The sequence below is a fragment of the Protopterus annectens genome, chromosome 6.part0, assembly GCF_019279795.1.
Source record: "Protopterus annectens isolate FY-2018-M chromosome 6.part0, PAN1.0, whole genome shotgun sequence".
NCBI lineage: Eukaryota > Metazoa > Chordata > Ceratodontiformes > Protopteridae > Protopterus > Protopterus annectens.
In genome coordinates this window covers 989,940,145-989,966,804 of record NC_056737.1, presented here as the reverse complement: position 1 = coordinate 989,966,804, position 26,660 = coordinate 989,940,145, and the positions used below count along the sequence as shown (strand labels likewise).

Below are 26,660 nucleotides of genomic sequence, written 5' to 3'. Positions count from 1 at the left end.
TCTCTGGATTTGAACCTACTTATAACTTTGGATAAACACCACAAATGTGTTAAAGCTATACGTGGTGCTTGCCATAATTATACAACATCAAGAGCATATGACAAATAAAATATCAAGATGATCCATATACCAGGTGGCTCTCTAAAACTAATAGTGAACAGTTGTCTTCAAGAATTGTCTGTCCTTTCGATAGATAGCATTCATGACTGGCAGTTCCCCTTAGTTCTTTCATGCTGGAAACCATAAAGAAAACAATTTGTATAGCCATCCTCGAAGGGGGCAGGTAGGAGGTAATGAGATTCAGCAAACTGGCAGACTGAGAATCTCTTGATATCACTCTGTGGTGACCGGCACACATACATAACAAGTACAGGTTCACTAAGGTAACATTAGGCATCAAATGTAGCATGCAGGATGGGTCCTAACTAGCTCAAAATAAATGGCCAACAGCAAAGTGAGTACCAAACAGAGACTCTGTAGTTCTTTCACACTTAACTATCTAAAATCTGACAGAGGACCTGTACTAAACATGCAATGTCATGGGATCATTCCCTGGCAACCATGCTGAAGCATGTTTTTACACAGAAAGCCAAATGTATGGTAGTTTCATAGTTTCATAGTTTAGTACTAGGCTATCTGCCCTGGGGCATTTATTCAGTGAGGGCTCTGCCTAACATGAACTGGGATTCTGTTCTTATCTGTCCTGTCCTCAGCATGTCCTATTCATATTTGTGCTGAGGTTTAAATCTTTAGCTCGTGGGTTGGATGATGATGGATTTTTTTGGTGGAGCATGTCCATCAATCTGATTGATTGGACATCGTCAGGTCGTCAGGCACAGATCACCTCTGGTACATGGGCCTGATATAAAGGAGTAAATGGGAAGAATGTCTGGATGTGAATCCCCTTCATGATAAGGTGGGCAAAGGGAAAAGTCTTTTCTTTTCTAACCACTTTGTGGGTGTCAAATGAGGAGTCACTATCGACTTGGGTCCCCAGGTCTCTTTCGATTTTTTTTTCTGTAGTGGTTACTGTCTATGTGATGATAATTGGTGGTACTGTTTTTCCCAAAGGGATGACTATACATTTTTTTTGGCATTTAGTTTAAGGCCATGACTCGGGCACCAGTTGTCGTTTTCAGTGAGGCCTTTCTGTAGGATGTATGAGGGGTCCCACAGAGCCCTGTGGGACACCACTTCTTGACTGGCTTTGAGTCTGACATGGCTCCAGCGATTTTGACTTTCATCTACCAAACAAAGCCCACCATGGGATCAGGTGTCAAGTGCTGTATGTCCCCAATGTCTCTAATAATGATTCTTTGATTATTTTGATTCTCCAGGCTGGTTAAGCTTATGGGCTTGGGGCTGTTATGGGGGGGGGTCTGTGGTTCCTTTGTGGGTTGGAGTGGGGGGACTACTGTTGCATGCCAGTGCTGCTGTACATATCCTGTGTAGTATAAGGGTTAAATATAGCATTTTATGCGGGGTTTAGCTCCTCTTGAAGTTGGCGGTTCCACCCTGGACATCTGAGATGGAGGAGGTTACATTCAGCTGGGATAAGTATTTCTTCTTTTGGGGGGTGGAGAGGGTGGTTTTTTTTTTTGATTGCATGATCCATGCATTCTTGGAGATGTCCGTAGAAAGCATTGCATTTGTGAAGGATTCTGCATGGATGTGTGGTTTCCTGGCCCCAGTGGGCTTAAGGATACCATCTCAGTTTTAAATATTTGTGATGTGATCATAGTATATACCCTATCCTTGAGGTGTGAGGGTGACTCCATTTCCATTGCATTTATGAATTCCAGGAACAGGAACCTTTGGGTAGGGGTTTTGGGCTAGAATAATGCGCAGTCTATATGTTAGGAGTGTAGTCTCCCTCTATGATGGTGTTTGGTGAGACATTTCATATCCCTCAATGTCTTCAGGAAGGCCACCTGATGGTCTCTGATGCTTCATGTGTTGCCACTAACCTGGAGTATAGGATATAGTGCTGGGGGTGCTCTCAGGGGCCTTGAACAGGTCTCAGTTACTGCACAGACATCGATGTTCTCCATACTGAGAGGTGCTTCAAGAGCCTGCATCTTGAGATTTAACATGTCATCCCAAACAGAGACAGACATGGATCCAGAATGACACACCAGTTGATGAGCCAATTATAAAGCTGATCATCTTGTCTTTTTATTGTGGGCATCATTCTGGTGAGGGCAAGATGCTGCTCAGGTGACTAGCTATTCATAATCGTACACCTAACAATGTTAGTATTCACTGCTTTGTGTTTATTTATTTTATTTAACAGTTGTTTACCATGAAAGTCCGACTTGGAATGAGTCAGTTTTCAGTGGAGGCCAGAGGAGAAACATTCCAGACGCATGTCTTTGTAATGTGGGAGGAAAATAGAGTATCCAGAGGAAACCCACACAAACGCAGGGATGACATGCAGACTCTGCAGAGAAGGTGCCCCAGCCGAGAATCGAACTGGAGAACCTCTTGCTGTGAGGCAACAATGCAAACTGCTTGACCACTGCACCTTCTGTGTTCTACTGAACCACATTTTTTGCATTCTGCTGTTTACTTATGCATTCATTTGGTAACTGGTGTGGAACACTGATCCACATGGACCATTTTTAGGCTTAGATCTGGTGAAGATTAAAAAAAAAAATAAATAAATAAAAATAGAAATCAAAATGAGATTGTAACAGCCTACAATTAGTCCTTGACCACACAAACAACTCATTAAACAAAATAAATGATCTATGGACCTATTTCTGCATGAGTTCTCAGATTCCCTCATGGAATTAGTTCATGAGTCTCCTAGATGGGAGATTTTAATAACTGATCAATACCTGATCAATGACAATACCCTTCTAGCTGGCCATGGAGTTTTTTTTAGGGTGATTAGAAAGCTTTCTGTTCATTCAGGTAATTTCTACTACAAGGTTAGGATCTTCACTGGAGTTAATTTTCTGGCTTGTTACTGAAATCAGAGACTTGTCAGTAGAGCTTAATTCACTTTAGGCTTGGCCTTCCCTAAACTGGAGCTTCTGATTTGGAGATGCTTAAATGTGTGTATTTGTAGACTATACATTTCGGCATCCTCATCTTAAATTTGGCACAGGTCCTCTGGGTGGGGGTGGGGGGTTCAGTGCTGACAATCCTGATGCATTATTGATGACACACAATAATTTGGTTGTTGGTACTCTGGGTCAGGTGACCTCAGGGTGTCTGCATCCATGTGCTGTGATACAATGCAAATCATGCCTGCCTGGTGAACAGACAAAGTGTAGAATAGGACTGAAGCTGGAATGAGATGGAGTAGGTCACTCCTTCTTGCATGCCAGTTTGTTTGATCATGCATTATGGTTATTACCAGTTGGAGATCTCCAACAGAAGGCAGTGCTTGTTTCACAAGAGATCTTTGAACTTACTATGAGGAAAGTTGATAAGCTCTGAGACCCAGCCAGCCTGATGTCCTAGAAAGTGTTTCCTCTGCTAAGTGTGAGGATGTTGCATGCTTTTTTTTTTCAGACAAGATTTCCAAGATAAGGCATTCCTTTCCCAAGGATTTGGCGATTGTAGACTGCAGTTCTTCTGAGTTGGGCAATACAGACTTTTTTTCTGGATAAGGTTTGATTATACATACTATGATTAGCTGATAAACATGGTTTTGGTAACCATAGCAATCAATTAGAGGAGGTCAGAAAAGATTAGGAAGAGACACTGGATAAGTAATTCACAAGGGGACAACACAGACTCAAATGTTGGAGGTGTGATGGGGAAGAATGAGGTGACTGCTGAATCCTACACACATGCACTTTATAAGCACTTACATGTGTGCATGGATCATGCTATCCCTAACACAACCAAGATGCTATCCTCCAAAAAAAGGAAGCCAATCTGGTGGTCCTCTGCCATAAACAAACTCTACAACAGAAGAAAGAAACCGTTGCAAAAAAGAGTAAAATCCCATGACTGGAGGAATGCCCTGGTCAACCTCAGTAAGAAGCTGAGAGCCCTCATAAAATCCTCCAAAGTTAGTTATGAAAACAAAACTGCCACTGACTCTAAAGACAACCACAAAGAATTCTATAGCTATGTCAAGAATCTCAATGGCAACACTCAGATCTGCTCTGAGTTACAGCACAATGGCACTAGATATACAGAACCAACTGATATCACCAACATCCTGGCAGATAGGTTCAGTGCTAACTTTACCCCCCCTCTCACCCACTAGATAGGTATCTCTATACCGGAAGAATGCAAAGTTCCTGTAATCACGGATGCACAGGTAAAAAACACACTCTCCAAAGCCAAGAATACAGCATCCATGGGACCTGACAATATCCCAGGTTGCATTCTACACGAACTACAGAATGAACTGGCACCCTACCTAAGTACCATGTTCAGTCATAGCCTCACCTCAGGCTTTGTGCCCACTGAATGGCGCACCGTGACAGTTATCCCACTCCACAAAGGGGGAGCCACGACGGACCCTGGGAACTACCGCCCCATTAGCCTGATGAGCCTGGTCTGCAAGGCCATGGAACACATCATCATGGAACTCATAAACAAAGACATTGGTAATCTCCAAACTCTAGACCCTACCCAGTTCAGATTTGTAAAAGGCAGACCATGTCTCCTAAACCTGATTGACTTCTTTGAAGTAGTCACCAAAGCCATAGATGAGGGTAAGGTGGTTCACACAGCCTATCTAGATCTCGCCAAGGCTTTCAACACCATCCCCCACTCTGGAATTATAGATAAGCTCACTAAACTAGGTATAAATCCCTATGTCACGAAATGGGTTGCCAACTGGCTCATGGACAGAACCCACACTGTGAAAGTAGCAGACTCCAAATCCAACTTCAGACCAGTGACAAGAGGAGTACCACAGGGTTCAGTCTTGGGTTCTCTCCTGTTTGGTATCTACTTCTCTGAAGTACAGGCTAACACACAAGGTCTTTGGCTAACAAAGTTTGCAGATGACTGCAAACTAGGAGCCATAATCGAAAGTCCTAACGATGTGGACATACTACAAAAGGGCTTCACTGAGACAGATGCCTGGTGTCAAAGCCATGGCCTGAAGTTCAGTGCCAAAAAGTGTATTGTCATCCCCTTTGGTAAAAACTCTGTACCCATGAACTACCACATAGCTGGTAGTCTACTTAATGCCGAAAATGTGATAAGAGACCTTGGGACACAGGTGGACAGTAGTCTCTCCTTTGATAATCACATCGCCACAGTGGTCAGGAAATCCTTCTACGTGGCTCATCTCATCACAAAAGGTTTTTCATCCAGAAAAAAAGAGGTCGTTGTTCTACTCTACTAATCACTCATTAGACCCATTATAGAGTACAATGCTTCTTTTGGTATGTACCTCACAAGACATCTACAACAACTGGAAAGGCCACAGAAATACCTCACAAAGAGGATTACTGGCCTCAAACAGATGCCCTATGCAGACCGTCTCAAAAAAGTCCAGCTTTACTCCATTGCATATCGCCTACTCAGAGGCAATCTCTGCCTAACATACAAAGCTATGTCAAACCCAGAGCTGTTGGACATGCTCCACTTAAAGAAATCCCGATCCCTCTGTGCTACACGCTCTAGGGACCTAAATCTTATCACCACAATAAACAGGACATGCTGGAGGGATAGATTCCTGTCGCGGAGACTTCCCATACTCTAGAACAGACTACCTATCTATATCAAAAAGAGCTCCTCATTAGCACTCTTCAAGAAAAATCTTGATGATTGGATGGGAGATAGGAAATTCACCCCGGGGATCACTTCTGCAGCTCTGCTCGACAGGGGCACAGGAAAATAATTTTCTTGGGTGGCAAAAGCCAGGGTACATTTTTGGCTAGGCTTATATAGGCCCTAGGGCCAATAGCCTAGTGCCCTCCTATGAACCTATGAACTGGGAGCATATGTTTTGGGACCGTAACGAGTTGGCAGACTTTAAAATTTCTGTACAGAGAACTCTGTCAGAAATATTGAGCAAACAAATGAGAGTAACTAAGGGAATTATTTTTGAGCTGGGAGACATGACCTGAATTGTCTAGACATAGTAAGGCCTTGTTAAGTTTAATTCTGGTGGCCGCCAAAAAAGTAATTATTAGAAAATGGAAAACAAAGTCTAAACACCACTGTATTTGAAGTAGTGAATATTGTAACAGAGATAAGAGAAAGGAAGTGGGAATGTTTAAAAAAGGGAAGGAGCAAATTATGTAGAAAAAATGGAAATTGTGGGAACAACACATGCAGGATAATGTTTTGGAGGAGGAGTGAGGTTTAAGAGAAGGGAAGAAGTGATCTTGTGTAATGTTGGGTTGATTATAACTGTATAAAAGAACAAATGTGATGTATAATGTTTGTAAATGTGAACATGTTAAAGTGATTTGTTTTCTTTTATATAACTGTATGTTTGCCTATATCTTAAGTGACAAGTCGAAAACAAGTTAAAAATAAATAAATGTAGTTTCAGTGATGTGTCTGACCTCCTGACCTCCTACTCATTGGATCATAACCCTAGGAGATTGTTAGCACGTTATCTAAATCAATGATTTTTCAGATCATTTGTTCTTCTCTAATAACTATTTTTTTCCATTTTTTAGAAGAGGCACTTTGCACACTGATCCTCAGAAAGCAAAGCTACCATTATGGAGAATTGTCTCACATTTATCAGTAAAGGTGTCAGTAAGGTAGTTTATATATACATGCAACATCCAATTGCTTGTAAATCCTTGCCTGGTCAGTTTTAGTTCAAAATAAGAGCCGAAAGCTATCCTCATCAGAGTGGTTACTGGCTTCCTGATGGTGAGAGATCAGTGCAGGTATCCCATCTTGCTCCTGCCTGATCTCTCCACAGCATTTAATGCAGTGCATTATGGTATTGTGATCTGGCACTTGAGGATTTTTGAAACTGTCCTTGAATGTCTACTTATTACCTTTCAAAATACACCCCGCACATAGTGCCTGGTAGGAATACTTCAAGCTTCTACTCATTAGAATACAGGATTAAAATTCTACCCCCTTATTTGTCAGCATGTATACATCACCTCCTTGAGAAGTCTTCACAACTCATTTTAATATATTTGAAAATTACTGATATATGCAATAGAATTGGCAATACTAAACCCTCTTTAATTTGGTTTGGTACAGTTTCAATGGTTTTATGTCAGAAGACCGAGTTTCAGCTTTCTGAAAACTCAGACGAAACAAAACAACAAAAATCTACATTTCTGAAGGGGGGCAAGCCTTCCTGCACCCTCGATGTAGGGAGCTGCACACAAATCATCCCATGCAAATTAAATACATCAAATCTGAGATCACACTACAGTGGGGAAAAGGGTTCATTCCGCAACCCCCGGTGTACTGCGATCTCCATACAAATGCTTTGAGTTTTCAGAAAGTCAAGTTTCGACTACATGAAGCTCGTGTTTCAAACAAAATGATCTTCTGACATAAACCCTGTTTAAATACACACTTTCAATATTCATAGTAGATCATTTAATAAATAAAAATGCCAGACTTTGGAGGACAACATTTCATGTCCCATCTCTGATCTTTTCTTCAGCATTTGTTCAGTTTAATAGCAGCAAATTATGACAGATTACTGTGGGACATGGACACTCCAATAATTTTAATTTATAAAACATAAGCTTTATAGTCTGATAGCTTGAGAGGGAAAAATCAAGCAAAACAATACAGCAACAATTTATAGGATTAGTTTGTCTCACTTTTTGTTTTTAGAAATTATTAATTTAATAGAGTGAGGAAATACCATAGTCCAGTTATCTGTATGTAGTTTGTAAACCCACAAGGGATAACATTTATGTCCAAATCTTCAACATCTTTTAAAGCAGCAATAGTTCCAAAAATCTCTTTCCCATCTGTCCCCATTCCAGTTCTCAGTTAAGTCACCATATTTGTAAGTGTTACCTACATCTTCTGAGTAAGTACTGTATACCCTTTCAGAATACGGATTTCAGATTTCTGATGCAATATAATTTGATGTTGCTGTCTTACCATTTATTACAAGAGCTAAACTATATCTCTTTAGATTCCCTTTAAGTGTTAAATCAGCTGATAAGAGGCATAACATTCTTAGATAAGACTGAAAAGGCTGGCAGGTGGCGCAGGAGATTAAACATCAACAGCTACTTCCTGTGCTCCAAGGTTTGATTCCCTCAGCCTCTCTTTGCCTAACTGAGCGATTCTGAGCAAGTCAGGCACTGCTTTTGGGCTGCATATGAAATAGGTCTTTGGAGATCAGTGCTCTATCTTAAAAACATAAAACTGAGCAATTGTAAAGATTTTATGATGAAAACGAAGAAAAGGCAAAGCTGTTAATTTTTCATTAGGAAGTGATATAAAACAATGCAATTTTAGGGTTGTAGTACCCACAGAGGCTAGACTACAGTTATTTGTGGGGGAACATACATGCACACAAAGGATTGGCATAGCACAGGAAAAAAAACCTTAGAAGATACATGAAAATCATAATGAAGATTTGAAAATACATGCACAGTGAGGTACAAATTATTTGAAGATAATAACACAGCTGATGGAAGGGAAGTCTTCACATCAGTTTTAACCAGTGACAGAGCAGCCAGAACAATGATCCAGAGCATCAGTGTTTAAATCCTACTTGAAGTACAAACTTTTCTTGTGCACTTGGATCAGGACCTTTACCTTCTAATTCCATAACTGATATAGCAGCTCGTTACCCTTGTTCATGGAAAATGTAGATATGGTTACTCCTCTTTATCTGGTTACTTGGAGTATTGTGTCGGACAGAGCAAAGTGCTCTTGCATTTGCACTGAACTTCCACTGGGGGCATGTGTGTGTGTGTGTGTGTGTGTGTGTGTGTGTGTGTGTGTGTGTGTGTGTGTGTGTGTGTGTGGGTGCGTGCGTACATGTGTGCACGCAAGTGCTTCTATCCATCTACCCATAACCCCCTATTTCCCAATTTTTCACATGTGTTGGGGTGTAACATCAACAGTAACTACCATCTAGACACAATGTTCACACCATCAGTTGGTTAGTCCTGAGATGGTCATATATATATATATATATATATATATACATACATATATATATATATATATATATATATATATATATATATATATATAGATAGACCACCTAGACAAACACACACACACACACACACACACACACACACACACACACACACACACACACACACACACACACACACACACACACACACACATGTATGTAGTTTATTAACATGTATTCTTACTACTCGGACGTATGAAAATATATTGACTTGTGTATAAATATACATATTTTTAAAGCTGTGTTTTCTCAGGAATATCTAATTTAATTTGTTTTATTATGTTCTTAATTATGAAGATAACACTTGGATGTGACTCATCTGCCCAGTCACATTCCCACTTTCTTTATATTGCTCTCAAAGGAGATTTTAAGTAATGCAATGATTTGCTTTATTAAAGTTGCTCATTAGGAGTTTAATATGGTTTGAGAAATAATTCTCTTTAGTATCTTGTTTGGTATGTTTTGTAACAAAAAATGTTGTTTTCCCAAAGTTTATCTAGGGACGCAGGTGCTCCATTAGCAAATGGCACACTTTCAGATTTCTGTATTTAAGGAACTAAAAGTGGGTCTATGTTCGGCTACCAAAAACAATAAAACTAAATCTCAAATGGAAAATAGTGAAACAAAAAAGCAGCGAACAAGGACATCATTGAAAAGAAATGCATCGAAAGGCCATAGTTGACCAAACAACCAAGGTGGGACTGAGCCCCCTCCCACCCCCCAATAATATACACCAACTCTGAGATTGGACTACAGTGGGCAATAGGTTAAATATAAACAATTTCCCTTCACTTTCTGCATGTACCATGTTACTTCTTGGTTGCTGGCCAACTACGGCCATTTGATGCTTTTATTTTTGGTGATGTCCTTGTTTGCTGCTTTTTTGTTTTGCTCATTTCCATTTGAGATTTAGCCATTTTCGTTTTATTCTTTTTGGCCGCTGAGCATGGATTCGCTCATTTCCATTTGAGATTTAGCCATTTTCGTTTTATTCTTTTCGGTAGCTGAACATGGACCCCCTTAAAAGTAGTGTACCTTCTGATTACTCTGTGACATTGCTCACCTGTACAATTCCTGACTCTGTGGCAGTGCTCACCTGTAAATTTCCTGACAAGTCTTTGGCAGTACTCACCTGTACACTCATTTGTGGATGACACCTGGAATCCAGTTGGGCAGCCCTTTTCTCCTACACATTGGTAGGAACCAATGGTATTCTTACAACTCCAGGAGCCACACAGCTCTTCTCTGTATTCAGCACACTCGTCCACATCTGGAGAGAGACACAAAAGTATTGTTCAGAGTCAACTCTAAAACAAAAAGGAAAATCAGAGAACCTTTTAGTGATTAATAAAATATCACACTAGCTCATTTATAACCTCTGTGGAAATGTAGACCTTCAGATGTGTCTGCCATGTTACAGGATTTTATAGTTCTGCTCCAATTAATTCCTAGCCTTGTTTCTAAGTATAGCTTAACAACTTGATAATAATAAAAACAGAAAACTGTAAAGGTTCTATTAATAAATTAATGAGCTTATATTGTCGTATAGTAATGCTGCTGTACAAATATCTAACATTATTACATAAAAATGATTTGCACTTTAGCAACTAAACCTGCTGAAAAAAGTAAATTTACAGTTTCTAAAGAAAAATGAAAGTAATTCACATTTAAATAATTGAATATAATGTAGCAAATGATTATATTACTGGTGGCAACAGTACATACAAATGTATTGTTACACAGGAGCTACCCCCCCCCCCCACCAGATGCAGCCCACCTCCCAATGTCCCTATTAAATTCAGGTAATACCAAGGTCGAACAATCTTGAAATACAATCTTTGTTTCACTGGAAAACTAAATATGTTTCTGTGAACTTCAGGGATGAAGTATTTACAACTGAGTTGTATTCAAACTAGCAGTCCAATGTTATGGAAGGCCAGTGCTGTCCACTACCCACCCACCTGCTAGTGAGTGGAAAGAAACTGTAAAACCAAAGGAAACATCCAAGGACCTTATACAAGACAGCAGTTTAGGTAGCTTTAGAAAGGGAGAAATCAAAAAAGAAAGCTAGCACAATTTCATCAGTAAGGACTTATGTTTGTTTTTTTGGTTTTAAATAGTTTTATTCAGTATTTTTACCTGCCTTATCCTTTGATTAGAGTGATGTTCCTCCCCTCTCCCTTTGTTACCTTCCTGTCTCACAGTCTTTTTTAAATTGACTGCTGCACAAGTGTAAGCCTGCTCGGCAGTGCTTCACTTCTCTCCCCCTCACAACATAATTTCCTTTATACATAACCATTTCTCCACCCCCCAAAAACCACCCACAATTCCTCTTGTCCAAAGTGCTCTCCATTTAATCCTCCCCCACTTAAAATACCAGTTGTCCGTCCACTTTCATATCAATACCACCATCATAAACATTCAACTACAACCTACATACCTAATGTCATTTTATCAAATCCTTAAACAAACTCTCAACATTCTATCAACCAATCCCAACATATTTTGGCTCTATGCCTCCCACTCTGCCAAACTCCAAAACCCCACTTTCTCTGTAACCTACCCTTAGCTTCTACAGACAACCAAGACAACACCCAGTTTCCTATCTGCTATGTACATACTCTAAAAATCACAACAATCAGACTCCTCTCTCCACTTATTTGTGCCACCATAACCACTCCATTTACTTTTACAAAACCCTGCCTTCAGCTAATTATTCATTCCACACCCCCTCTAAAACACTAGTAAGACTACACACACTTCTACTCTGGACAAAGTACAGTTTTGTACCTACCATAAATGTAGATGTTCGAGTGTATATACTGCTGCAGTCATCACACTTGGGGTTATCCTGCCGTCAGGCGGTCCCGCAGTCGGCTGAATACCAAAGTCTTGGTCCGGCGTCGGTTGTCGTCGCTTCTTCCCTGACGTCAGTGCAACACGGGGATAAAAGAGGCAGCCAACGCCATTTTCTTCAGTTTTTCTTGTCCCAGATGTCAGCTGCCCCCAACTAGGAAAGCAATACAAATAACTATGCAAAAATACCTTAGTAGATAAACAATAGTACTAGCTGTTAGCAAATACACCATATAGACATGCATCCAATAGATTGATGTACATGGAGTTATAACTAACACCCTGGTATGTAGAGGGGATGGTGGGAGGGTAACCTGGACTGCAGCAGTATATACACTCGAACATCTACATTTATGGTAGGTACAAAACTGTACTATGTTCATCGTGTTATACTGCTGCAGTCATCACACTTGGGTTGAATCCCAAAGCTAAGGATGGGTGGCTGATACTAAACTGGGTTAGGTGAAGCTAGGATGCCCTGCAGAACTGCAGTGGCAAAACCAGCTCTGGTTTTTGAGTATAATGGAAGGTGGTAGTGCCTGGTAAAGTTGTACACTGAACTCCAAGTAGCTGCCTCCAGAATGTCCTTGGTTGGAACCCCCCTGAGAAAGGCTGCTGAGGTTGCTGTAGCCCTGGTGGAATGTGACCTAATATTAACAGGCACTGCTTTCCCATGGTGTGAGTAGCAAAAGCGGATACAATATGCTATCCATTTGGAGATGGTTTGTTTTGAGATAGCCTTTCCTTGTGAACCTGCAGCATAGGATACAAAGAGTTGGTCAGTTTTTCTGAAGGTCTTTGTCTTATCCAAATAGTAATGTAGCTGTCTGTGGATGCCCAAAGAGTGAAGGAGTCTTTCTCCTTTATTCTGGGGGTTTGGATAAAAGGTGGGGAAATTAATGGTCTGATTCAAAGCCACACTGGATACTACCTTTGGCATAAAGGTAGGGTTAGTTCATAAAGAGACTCTGTCCTGATGGAAAATGATGAAAGGTTCCACTGCCATAAGTGCCTGTAGTTCTGAGACCCTGCGTGCTGAGGTGATAGACAGCAACAGAGCTGTTTTCCATGACAAGTATTGCAGTTCTGCTGAGAAGGCTGGTTCGAAAGGAGGCAGTGTTAATTTTTCTAAAACGAAGTTGAGGTCCCAAGCTGGCATTGGGGGTTTTCTGGGGGGTCTTATATTCTTAGCCCCTCTGAGAAACTGCCTTAGTAAAGGGTGTGAGAATATGGAAGGATCCGTATTATATTGAGCTGAAATGGCTGAAGCATGGATCTTAATGGATGAGAAAGAAAGGCCTTTGTGTAGCATCTCAGTTAAGTATTGCAGTATTTGAGAAATGTTTGGTATCCAAGGATTTTGGCCTTTAGCCTGGTTCCATGCACAAAATCTTTTCCATTTGTCTGAGTAAGTTTTTCTGGTGCTGGGCCTCCTGGCCTCCAAAATGACATTCAGGACGTCCTTTGAGAGAAGTGTTGATTGATAATTCAAGGTATTCTCCATGCAGCTAAATTTAAAGTCCTGAGCTGACTGTGAAGGATCTGAGAGTTTTGCTGAGTCAACAGAAGTGGGAATTGAGGTAAGATCCATGGAGGGCTGTGAGTCAAGGTCCTTAGTAATGGGTACCAGTGCTGACATGGCCAGTCCGGAGCAATGAGGATCATTTGTGGTCTCTCTGATCTGACTTTCAGTAATACCTTGGTCAAGAGAGGTAGTGGTGGGAAGGCATAGACTGTCAATGCTGTCCAACTGAATGATAGGGCATCCACTTTCCAGGCTAGGGAATGATAAGTCCTTGTTCAAAATTTCTGTAGTTGGCAATCGTTGGGGGAGGCAAATAGATCTATGTCTGGACATCCCCACCTTTGAGTTATCATTGAAAATACTTGTGGGTGTAGTCTCCACTCGTGAGGATCTGCCACATTTCTGCTTAATTCGTCTGCCAATATGTTTTCCTTTCCTGACAGGAATTGTGCTTGCAGTTGTACTTGGTAAGTCAATGCTGTGTTCCACAAGGTCATTACCTGTCTGCATAAAGGATAGGAGTGTGTTCCTCCCTGTTTGTTTATGTACCACATAACTGTGGTGTTCTGTCCTTATTAGTAGTTGTCCTGGATGCAAGAGGTCCTTGAAGGCTGTCAGTGCATTTTGCACAGCTAGCATCTCCTTTTGGTTGATGTGTAGATGCATTTGTTTTGCAGACCATTTGCCCTGTATGCACTGTCCTGCCATGTGTGCTCCCCAGGCGTAGTCTGAAGAACCTGTTGTCATAGTTTGGTTTGCTGGAGGCAAGACAAAAGGAAGACCCTTGTTTATTTGACATGCTTGAGCCCACCATAGGAACTCTTTTTGAAGGCAGGGAATGAGAGGTATACTTGTTTCGAGCCTGTGCCTGTGTTGAGTCCATACACTTTTCAGGTACCATTGTAATTTCCTCATATGCAGCTTTGCATGTGGAATTAGTTGAATGCAGGATGCCATGAACCCCAATGCCTGCAGGATTTTCCTTGCAGTGAGCTGGGTAAAAGTTGCCATCTTTTTGAAGTATTGAGTCAGTTGTTTTTGTTTGTCTGGCGTGAGATAAGCCATCTGGGCTGTTGTATTTAAGCTGTCACCCAGGAATATTATGTCTTGTGAGGGTATTAGCTTTGACTTCTTTTTGTTTACTGTGTACCCTAGGCAACTTAGCAGCTTTGTTACAAATGCCAGATGCTGTAATAGAATGGCCTTGCTGTCTGCTTGGATCAAGCAGTCGTCCAGATATGGATAAATTTGTATTCCTTGTTGTCTGCAGTATGCAATTACTGATGCCAGGCATTTTGTAAATACTCTGGGTGCAGTAGATAAGCCAAAGGGCAATGCAGAGAATTGATAATGCATTGTACCTGCCAAAAATCTGAGGTATCTTCTGCAATCTTGTCTGATAGGGACATGCAGGTATGCCTCTTTGAGGTCCAACGTTACCAGCCAAAACTCCTTGCCCAGCATAGGAAGAAGCTGCTGTAGTGTGAGCATTTTAAATTTGGGTACCTCCAGGTATGTGTTTAGAATTGAGAGGTCTAAAATGGGTCTCCAGGCTTTGTCCTTTCTTGGTACTAGAAATAGTCTTGAGTAAAAACCTTGACCTTGCTCCTTTGTAGGTACCTTTTGAATTGCTTTCATATCCATGAGAGCTGAAATTTGCGTTTGTGCCTCTGCCCATTGGTTTGGAGGCAGATTTGGCATGCCTCTCATCCGTGGTAAAGTGTGAAAATGAAATCTGTAGCCTCGGGTAATAATATCTAGAACCCATTTGTCCTTTGTTATGATGCGCCAATTTTGTGGAAAAAGAGCCTGTTTTCCTCCCAAAGGTGCTGCCAGGGCAATTTTGCTTGGCAGGCGAAGAGGGAAGACATTGTGTTTGTTTCCAGAAGGGTTGAGATCTTTCATCTCCACCTCTTTGAGTTGTTGTATGCCATTGTCTAGGCCTGAAGGAACCTTGTGGCTGGCCTCTGCCCCTTGGGCGTCTGTACCTACCCCTTTGGGGTCTGTCTGATGCAGGAAAGGACCATTTTTTTATGGCCAGTTTCTGCTGAAACGAGGAGGTTGTACCTGTAAAAAATCTTTAACTGTCTGCATAGATTTTGCCTTTTCTTCCATTTTCTTTAAAACTTCCTCTGCTTTGACACCAAATAACACATCTTTCTGCAATGGAGCATCCAATAACTTTGCTTTGACATGTTCTGGTAAGGCTTGCTCTTTTAGCCAAGCATGTCTACGTATTACAGATCCTGTGACAGCTGCTCTACATGAGGCTTCCAATGAATCAAACCCACACTGTAAGGTATGCTTTCCCACCTGTTCTGCTGCATGCAGCAAATCCTCCATCTCTTTGAAATCAGGTTGATCTGTCTGAGGGATCATTTTCTGATTTAATTGTGTAATCAAGTACTGCTGGTATTTTAGCATGTGGAATTGGCAGTTTAAGGCCCTCATGGCCAAAGTGGCAGACGTATACACTTTCTTCCCCCATCTTTCTAATGCTCTGGAATCTCTTTCAGAAGGTAGTGGATTCTTAGCAGTAGAGGCCTTAACCCTTTTGGGACCCTGGGAAATGGTTTTGGGGTCTGCAACAGGGCTTTTATATAGAAACTTATGAGAATCAGGAACTCGGTAGTATCTGTCTGGTTTAGCTGGAGCAGGAGGTAAGGAATCTGGGTTTAGACAAGATTAGGTGTAGACATCATCCAAAATGTCTAAAACTGGAGGGATTGCCAGGGGTCTATGCTGTGGAAGAAGAAGAAACTCACGGAGTATTTTCTTGGAGTCGGAGTAATCTTGGCCTTCCCAGTGGAAGTGTTCCCTCATGGTGTGTAAAGTTTCCCCAAAGGAGTAGTCTTCAGGGGGGGAGACAGAGGGAATGGACTCTTCAGCATCTGAGTCTTCATAAGGAGGGAAGGAATAATCCTGGTCCTCAGAGTTAGCTGAGGAAATGAATGCTTGGTCAGAGGAAGGATAATCTTCCTCCAGTCTAGGACTTTTGTCAGGAGGGGGTTGTGAACCCCTCATAAGGGTAATTAACTCCTCAGCCATCTTAAGCATCTGTTTTTTAGGCATAGGGGCCTGTGGGGGGTTTGTGGACCCGGTTTCCTAACTTTTAAGGGGGCTTAGAGTTTAGCATAAGACTTAATAGAGATAGTTGCCGGCTTGAAGACACCTTCAGAAACCAAAGGCCTGTCCAAAATCTCCGGATCACCGTCAGGGTTGGCGTCCGAGGGGTGAGATGGAACCGGCTCCTGAGGCCCAGCTGATTTGGTCTGGGAGGCTGTCAGAATTTCTAAATCAGCGGTAGTCAGGGGCTGCGTAGGCACCTCGCTGAAAACCTGAGAACCGGCGGCAGGCCTTGCTGAGGCCTCGGTATCTGGTCTTGACCTAGGTTGCCTGTCCTTATCCTTGCGTTTTTTAATCATTGCTGATGTCGGTTGCTCCAACGACATGCTATAGTTAACTTTTCTGCCAAAATAATGTCGGGCGAAATCTGCCCGACGCTTGATTGTACGTTTGTTGAACATAGCACAAAACCGACAACCAGAGACGTCGTGGTCTGAGCCTAGGCAAGGAATACAATAAGAATGAAAATCCTTATGAGGTATTTGCTTCCCACAAGAAATGCAATTATTAACTTTGTCTGACATCGGTCTGAGGCAAGAAAAGTTTCTAACGGGTACTTAGCTTTAGAGAAGACTTCGGGCTGAAATTCGATTAGAAAATCTCAGGAGCTAGCCGACCGGCACTTGCGAACTGCTTCTGCTTTGGGCACCGCGTGGCAAGAAAGACTGAAGAAAATGGCGTCGGCTGCCTCTTTTATCCCCCTGTCGCACTGATGTCAGGTAAGAAGCAACGACAACTGACGCTGGACCAAGACTTTGGGATTCGGCCGACTGCGGGACCACCTGACGGCAGGATAACCCCAAGTGTGATGACTGCAGCAGTATAACACGAAGAACATCTACAGTTCTCTAACTGCTTTGGTGAATTACATTCCTTACATTCTCTGTCCTTCATCTCAGATCACAATGTTACTAACTCAAATACAACTACTTTGCATGCTCTAAAAAGAAAAGAAAACAGCTGCTGAGCACACAATAAAAAAACTAATAACCAACAAAAGTTGTGTGCCAAGTGTCCACAACCACAAGAGACCCAAAAAAGTGGAATATTGCAAATGGAGCTGAAGATTAATTTTATTCAAGCAAAACCCACATTTAACACAGAAAATAACCCATGTAGCATTTTCGTCTGGAGTAAAATAAGATTTACTCAGAACTAATACTTTACTACATCACTTCCATTTAAGGGGGGGTGACCTAATGGTTAAGGTGTTTGCCTTACAAACATAAGGTGCATGGTTTGAGTCTCACAAGGGATAATTGGCTAGGCTTAAAATGGCTCGCAAGGGCAGTTAGCCTAGTACTAATCTATGAATCTAAAAACCCTTTCATGAATAAATTAATACTGTGATTACATGCCTTAAAAACTTGTCTAAAAACCTTAAAAGAACAATTTTATTTAAAAGTTCTATACATGAATCAATTAAACATGCAAACATTGCGATGGAAGTAATATAATGTATAACATTTACCATTTGTATCCAGTTAATTGTTTGAACTTAAATATAAGCAAAAATAAATATAAATATAAAAATAGCCAACCAGTCCCTTAGGAACATATGGTTCCTCCAATCCTGTGTTGACATTCTTGATATTGTGAATGAAACTCATATGTGCTTAAAAATCTTGGAATGGAAAAGGGGTGTTAAAATACAAAAGTATTCATATTGTACACCAATTGCGGACTGTTTATTCAATTAACAACTGTTTTTGGAATTACTTTACATGCTGACTTCAGGTCACTCACCTTATTTCCTGTCATACTACTCTGGTAACAAATCTGTCTGCCATCACAGACCCTCACACATTATACCATAACCCTTCCCTTCTCTTTCACTATATCTTATAGTCTGCACCACTAAACATGTTCTGACCTCTTCTTTTATAGTTCATAAAACGTGAATACAAATGTAAATGGCTCCATATGTCATTGTACACCACTACTACCCTGACGCATTGAGGGGATATTCACCCAAACCTTAGACCTACACATTAAGTTCCCATTACAGCTACCTCACCACCATTTAGTGCTACCAGCTCAGTTCTCCCATCTTAACAGGACTCAGAATTATTCCTGTTTAACATGAATCTCAGAAGCATCTGTAATAAAATTCAGAACATCCCTGTAAGTCTAGCGTTTTACTCCCTTGATGTATTAGCTGCAATTGAGACTTTGCTAAACAAGAAATAATCTACAATAAAATTACTCCCTCAGGCTTCAACATACTCAGAATGGATAAGAAACATAAAAGAACAGAAGGCAAAAACACCTTAGAACTCACTGAGCTCCACCTCAATGTCTCAAAATTCTATAATCCTCATCTACTATTAACCCACCTCAAAATTAACAACTGAAAAAACAAATGCGGCTCAGCCCTACATAACCCATAATATAATAATATTACCGTCACTAAATATAGCCTCCACTGGAAGTCCGACAGCATCCATCAGAAAACACTCATTTTAGGGGATCTTAACTCTGACCGGCAAACCCTTAATAAGTACAATCTCTAAGATTCAATAAAATGATACGGATTAAACCAAATTATAAATTCTACTACAAGGTTCAACAACAATGCTATTAAGGAATCCATTCTAGATTGGATTCTAACTATCCTTAAAAAAGTAAAATCATATGGTTGCTTGCCTTTCACTATTAGTGACCACCTCACAACCAATACCACATATGAGCAATATAGCCCACCAAAACAAGTAATCTATAATTAAATTTGTAACCTAACTGAATTTGACAAAGACCAATTCATCTCAACTCTGTCATTATAATTGGACTGCATTAAGAACTATGACCCTGGATGAAGCAGTTCCTCATTTCAGTGACACTTTTCTGAAAATTCCAAATAATTTAGCCTGAGTATGAACAAAAAGGGTAAACTCTGACATGAAATCAAATAGCTTTGGAAGGAATAGTACAGAAATAAAACCAAACATACTTTTCAGAGGTTTAGACATCTCAGACATCTCCCCTAGGAAACAGTCAAGAAAACGTATTACATCAGCCTCCAACAAAAGCACCAAACTAATGCCAAAGTTTCCTGGGCATCCTTAAAAACGCTACTGCATCCAGGTCATACTACCACACCCGCCCCTTCTACCACTAATCATAAAGACTCCATTGCCACTCAGCTGAACTCCCACTTCATCCAGACCATCATGTTTGAAAACCACTTACAGACATTTGCCCTCCATCTTATTTCTACCCCAACTATAAGAAAATTACTAAACAAACTAAAACCAACAGCTCTGGCTGCTCACAACTTACTCAATGATTTTTCTAAAAATCACTACAAATATACTAGCCTTCTCAGCATCCATTCTGATCAACTAATCAATAATTGAAAACTATATCTCCTCCATCTGGAAAAAAATCTCTGTAACTTCAATCCATGAAAGCAAAATATTAACTGAGTTTACTAACTACAGGCACATTGTAATCATATCACCTCTTTCAAAAATACTAGAAACATGAATTCATACATAGCTCATAAAACTTTTAATAACAAGCTCCTCTTCAAAACCCAGCGTGGTTTTATACCCATCGCCAGTACTACAACTACTCTTCTTAATTTCATACACGTTATTAACTCTTCAAAACCCAGCATGGTTTCTAAATTTCATTATTAACTCTTCAAAACCCAGCATGGTTTTAGTTATTAACTCATCAAAACCCAGCATGGTTTTATACCCATCGCCAGTACTACAACTACTCTTCTAAATTTCATACACGTTATTAACTCTTCAAAACCCAGCATGGTTTTATACCCATCGCCAGTACTACAACTACTCTTCTAAATTTCATACACGTTATTAACTCTTCAAAACCCAGCATGGTTTTATACCCATCGCCAGTACTACAACTACTCTTCTAAATTTCATACACGTTATTAACTCTTCAAAACCCAGCATGGTTTGTACTACAACTACTCTTCTAAATTTCATACACGTTATTAACTCTTACAACTACTCTTCTAAATTTCATACACGTTATTAACTCTTCAAAACCCAGCATGGTTTTATACCCATCGCCAGTACTACAACTACTCTTCTAAATTTCATACACGTTATTAACTCAAACAGAAATGAAGGCAACTAGTCTCTTCACTTTTTCATTGACTCATTCAAAGCATTCAACAGTGCTCTACCACAAACTTCTCTCTGAACTTGTTTCCTTCGACCTCAATCTTTCTTCTCTTTCCTGGTTCCACAGGTACATTTCCAGTCACCAACAGGCAAGTAAATGGTAACAACATTTCTCACCAGTCCAAACAATCTTAGTCGGCATTCCCCAAGACTCTAAACTTGACCCCCTTTTATTTGACATGTTTATAAATAAATTTCACATCATCACCAACCTTGACATTTGTATACAATATGCGGATGATTCAATGCTTACGTAATAGCCCTCTTCCATAACTAAACTTCAGGAGATCACCCTTGATTCTTTTACTGCTTTGGCTTAAACACTCTCAATTTCTCCTCAGTCTTAATACAACCAAACTTATGTTCTTCTCCGTAAAAGAATTCCTTAACCAGAAGCATACATTCCACATCAGCTCATTAAACAACACAATAACTGAAACAGTGCAAACTTCTAGGAGTTATAATTGATGATAACCTTAAATTTGCCTACCATATACTATAAGCCATTAATAAAATCCATCAAAAACATGGCTTCCTCTACAGATCAAGCAGTATTTGACAGATGCTGCAAGGATTATCTTAACATCAACTTACTATCTTCCAACACTACTTTATGTTTCTCCTATTTTTACAAGCATCTACACAACTTATAAATCTAAACTGGCCTCATGCTATTATAAAGTAGCTGAATGCATGACCATCCTTTCTTAAAAAAACATATTACTGCTTGGCATTAAAACAACTGGAGTCTCAAGCTCCCAAACCAACTTACTTACAATTAATCACTGCTGAAAACTTCTTACTGTCTCCTCAGAAATGCTCAGCAGTCTAAAACATGCTACTGTACTACTGACCTACTAGAGGCTTTTGCTCTAACAATAAACTTCTACTATCAGTAAATCATGCATAATTCTGGACATTCCCTCTGCTCCCACTATATGACAAAACTATGTAACAACATTCCTATGCATAATAAACAGGTAGAAAGGGTAAACAGCTTAAAAACGTTGCTCAAACAGCATATAAACCAATGCTAACCAGGCTAGACTTCCCAGAATCCTTTACATTGCATGAACTCAAACCTCCTTACCATTCTGTACTTTCTAACTCCACTGATATAACCACAGTGACATTTTAGACTGGGCCTCACCTTTCCTGTAGGCTGATCATGTTACTCCATACTGCCAATGTAGCCACATACATTGTGGTGATGTTTCTGCCCAATTAAAGGGCCACTACTAATCGCTTTATAATTTAACACATTACTATACTGTGCAACCACAAAAAAAGAAAGACATATATATCTACAGACAGGAACCACATCTCACAGATGGCGAAAAAGAAGAGGAGGCCAACTTACAACTCGCTTTTTTTCTTTAGGAATATCTGGGAAATTTACAAGGGTTGACTTCTGAACACAGATTCACAAGGGCTGACTGTTTTATGATGAAACTGTTCATGGGAGCTTACTTTTACTGACCTGTTCATGGGATCTTACTCTTATTGGCATGTACACTGTAGTTAGATGGAGGTTAATAAAAGTCCTGAATAATAATAAAAATAATAATCAAAATACTTAAGACAAGATGCTTTGGGCACGATTCCCTTGCTGCCTCCAGTTCAGTTATCATTCAAACATTTAGTTACCACTCAACAAAACAAATTAAGTAGAAAAAGAAAACTGATATGCTAAGGGCTAAATGTTTGAAATTAAAGTTGGGGTGAATAAAATATAATAGTTATGTTTTTCTACACTAAATCAAAGTGGTCAGGAGTACAATTATTGCTGGGTGTTGCAGTGATTTTATTTGTGACATTTGTGTAAAGGGTTAGGATCACAGGCTACCACCATCACAACTGTCAGTACAGAGTAAAACATGTCAGTTGTACCTACCCACTGCCAGCATGACCCAAGGAAGGTGAATCCTAATCTAAAAGAACCACTATGTGCATCCACACTTTCTAACACCCATCTCCTAGCCATGACTAAAACACCATCCACTTTCTTTCCGCTGCACTGTCGGTTCATCCTTTATCTCTCACTCTCCAAATCAACCTCACATTCTTAATATTAACTGTAACTCATATAATTTCTCAATCTAATAGTTTTCAACCATGTAGATATTGTGTTACAGTGTTATAGAATTCTGTAATTGTTGTCACTTAACATATTTGTATAGATATTCTTACTGAACACATTTCTAAACTCTACTGTAAAAAACTTGCTAAGTATATATTCATGTACTTTTTTCAGAACACTTCATTCCTTCTTTATTTCTGTTTAACCATTAATTAAAGTCTTAACATCCTTTACTCATATCTTATCAGACCCATTACTGAATATGTATTTATCTAAAATATCACATGACTTGAGATACCTCAGAGATTCATAACTAAAAGATCACTAGACTGGCATCCCCTTCTCTGTACTCAGTCTCTTACAGGCTCCTCCACTGAAATCTATGTCTAAGTCTATCCAGCCCAGTTTGATCTCCTATTCCTTAGCATTGCTAATGATACCTCAGATACTCAGATAAAAGAACTAACCCTTCATCAGCAGATATGACATGATGGTATGATAGATTCATATCCCAATGTATCCATCACCTCTGGAACAAACGTCCACTGCATGCCAAGCAGAGTAGCACCCTTGCCACCTTCAAGGTAAACCTAGATAATTGGATGGGCAGCTTCGAATTCTCTCCCAGTCTATCTTGTCTTGGCCTCCTTGAGGCTAGGGGGACATTTTCAATAAAGTTTTTTTTTGACTAGCCTTGAAATGGTCCACAGACTGATTGCATAATACATGCCTATGAAGCTATTACAACCTATATACAGTGTAGTCTAGTCCGCATGTATGGTACACCGCATTATAAATCAGTGGGCCAGCCTAATCTTTAACGATCTACAGTTCTACTTTTATGCCAGGTTCCCAGACATTAGTTACAATATGTTTTATTCTTACAAAATCAACATTTCTTGTTTCATTTCTATCTTTTAAAAACTGTGCATGGCATATGTATTTATTTTACTGCATTTAGAGTCTCTCAGATTTGATGACTCTTTCTAAAACTTCTCATCTCAGGTGCTCCTTAGATAACTTTCCAACCACAAAACAAACAACTTGCAAGACAAACATCAAACTATATACATCTGATTCAATCAGTCATGAATTTTATGGAGCTTTTTGCCTGGGCCTCCACTGAAAATGAGCACTGCCCATCTGGACTTTTCCAGCCAACAAAATTAACTAACTAACTAAACAAAATAATTACATTTTAGTAGTGGTCGTATTGGGACGCAACTGCCATCTAGCTTGTAGGGAACATGCCATCCTACAGAAATACTATAAAATTCTATTATTTTTGCTAATAACTATGTCTTAAATTATGTACAGTATAACTTACAATGAAAAGTCTTGCTTTGATGATTCCACTCTATTTGCCAGTTTTATTTTTAGCACAGCTTTTGTTTCTAGGTGTACTTATCCATTGCTTGTTAATTTTTTAAGTAGTTTTCAAGTCACACATTACGTACTTCAGTCCTCAAAAGCTACTATTTTCCATTTTATAGATGGCAATATTGTTACATATTGTCTTATAACAAAATCCCTAAATTCATACAGGACTTTGAATTTCAGGATCTTGGGTAATTGAATGTATTATTTTTGGGTGGAGCAGTGACATAATGAGTATTAGTGACACATCACAGCAAGTGATTCTCTGGTTTAGTTCCAGCTGGGGTGCCTTCTATGTAAAGTACTCCCTATGTTTATTTTTTAACAAGAAACATCTTTATTAAATTATCACTTATGGCATAGGCAATCATACATGTATATAAATAAAAAACATATTGATAATCTTAATTGCAATCATTATACATCACAAACCATACTGACATAATTGTAGTTGCAAACATTATACATCATTTATAATCTACCCAATCATTGTCAGTCAAACATTGCATAGCTCATTCAAATCCTGCCTTCTTTTAAACCTCATTCCTCCCCTGTACGTATTGTTCCCACAATTCCCAATTTTTCCTATGTAATTTGTTCCCACTCTTTTCTAAAGATCCCAATTCCAGTTGTTTTTCTCTGTTACTATCTTCACTACTTTTAGTAAAGTTGGTTTAGACTTTGATGTCCATTTTCTAGTAATTGCTTTTTTGGCAGTCACCATAATTAGACTCGGCAAGACCTTACTATGTCTAGGGAGTTCCGAGTCTGTATCTTAGAAAAATCATTTTCAGAGTTACACCAATTTGCTCACCCAGTATCTCTGATACAGTAGTCTGCAGGGAATATTTAAAGTCCATCAACTCATCCCAGAAAATATGTTCCCAATTACCTCTTTCTACCTCATTACACCTCCATTTGCTGTCTGAGGAAAAATTCTTTGGAGTTTACTTGGGGTATAAAAATATTGTAAATACTTCCAAGAAAAAATCCTAAATCTTCTAGATTTTGTTGCATATTTGGCAGACATACATATATCCCCCATTGTTTCTTTGTGAATTGCTTGTCCAACCTATCTTCCCAATCCTTTCTAACCTCTTCTGATTGATTCTTATAGTTATCATGCAATATTTTATATGCTGTACTAATTATTCCTTTTTTAATAGCAGCGTCTATTCTAGATTTTACTGAAAACTCTACCAGTGCAGGTCTTTCATTTAGGACCCCTATTTCCTTTCTTTGCCTACATTCTGATATCAGTCCTTGACAGGGAAGGCAATCTCTAACCTGAAGTCCAAATAATTTCTTGGCATCTTCCCATTCTATTACCTTTCCCTTTCTAGATATTTGCTCCCAATACCTTGGTTCCTTTGCCAGTTTTCTGCAATACATTCCAGCCCCCTCTTGCCTATTGTCTGTATCCCTAACTGCAGTCATCCCTATCGGCAGAATCTCCTTTCTCCAGTTCAGTGTTGGCTTAGTTCTTATAATACTTTCTGCTTTATGGATATAATATTCTGTATGGTTATTGTTATTCTCCTTAAGGATCTGCATCCGAAATCCCAGTCTCTTCTTGTTTCTTGAGCTTCCCCCCTGTTTCATCATCATCCCTTTATGCTTGTACTATGTAAAGTACTCCCCATGTTTATGTGGGATTTCTCCGGATGTTCTGGTTTACTCCCATCTCTCAAAAACATACAAGAAGTGAGGTGTTATTCTAAAAATTGCCTGTAGACATGTTTGTGTTGATTGTGAATGAATAAGTGAGAGCATTTGTTCTGTGATAAACCAGCACCCTGTTTAGAATGGGCTTTAATGTCTGCACCCACCAACTTACAACATATGCTCCCACATTCCTTTGACCATCTTAAGGATAAACTGAGTTAAATCATTCCCTTCAGTGGAGCTCTGGAAGTTAGTACTGTAACTTCCAATGCGAAGAGCCTAAGCTTTTTGATAGAATCAAATTATGTCCTTGCATTTCAAATAAATGTACATATCTCTAGAACTGTAACTGTTACTACAGCAGTATAAGAGGCAACCTGTTCAGCACAAATTATTTTGAAAGAGATAGTATTCTTTAAGTTCTAGGTTTTAAACTAGATTTTATAAGTCACATTAAATACAACACATTAGTAACTGTCAAGTTTGCAGTGTTTGTAAACAACGTAGACTATCTCAACTACTCAAGTTACATACATACAGTTAGTTGCATTTTGTTCAGACAGCTGAGAGACTTCATAAGACACTAAGCAGCTCTGTCTGTGCTACGTGGTTGTAGAAATATTTAGAAAAACATGAAATGTATAACAATATAAATATATATTATATGGTCAACAATTAACATATCTTTACCTGAACATCAACATAGTTGTCTTTGCCACTGTGTAAGCTTTAAGATGAAATCTTTTAATACTTTGTATGTAGCATGGTTTTGAAATTATCAATGCAAATATG

General features: G+C 39.5%; 1 protein-coding gene across 1 annotated transcript in view; it reads right to left on the bottom strand.

Annotated features, from left to right (window-relative positions):
• The window catches only part of LTBP2 (latent transforming growth factor beta binding protein 2), a 3,457,946-nt gene that overhangs the window by 379,985 nt on the left and 3,051,301 nt on the right, over positions 1 to 26,660 (bottom strand). The window contains exon 27 of the mRNA XM_044074624.1: positions 10,215 to 10,352. Coding sequence (XP_043930559.1) covers positions 10,215 to 10,352 — 138 coding nt within the window. The remainder of the gene's footprint in view (positions 1 to 10,214; positions 10,353 to 26,660) is intronic.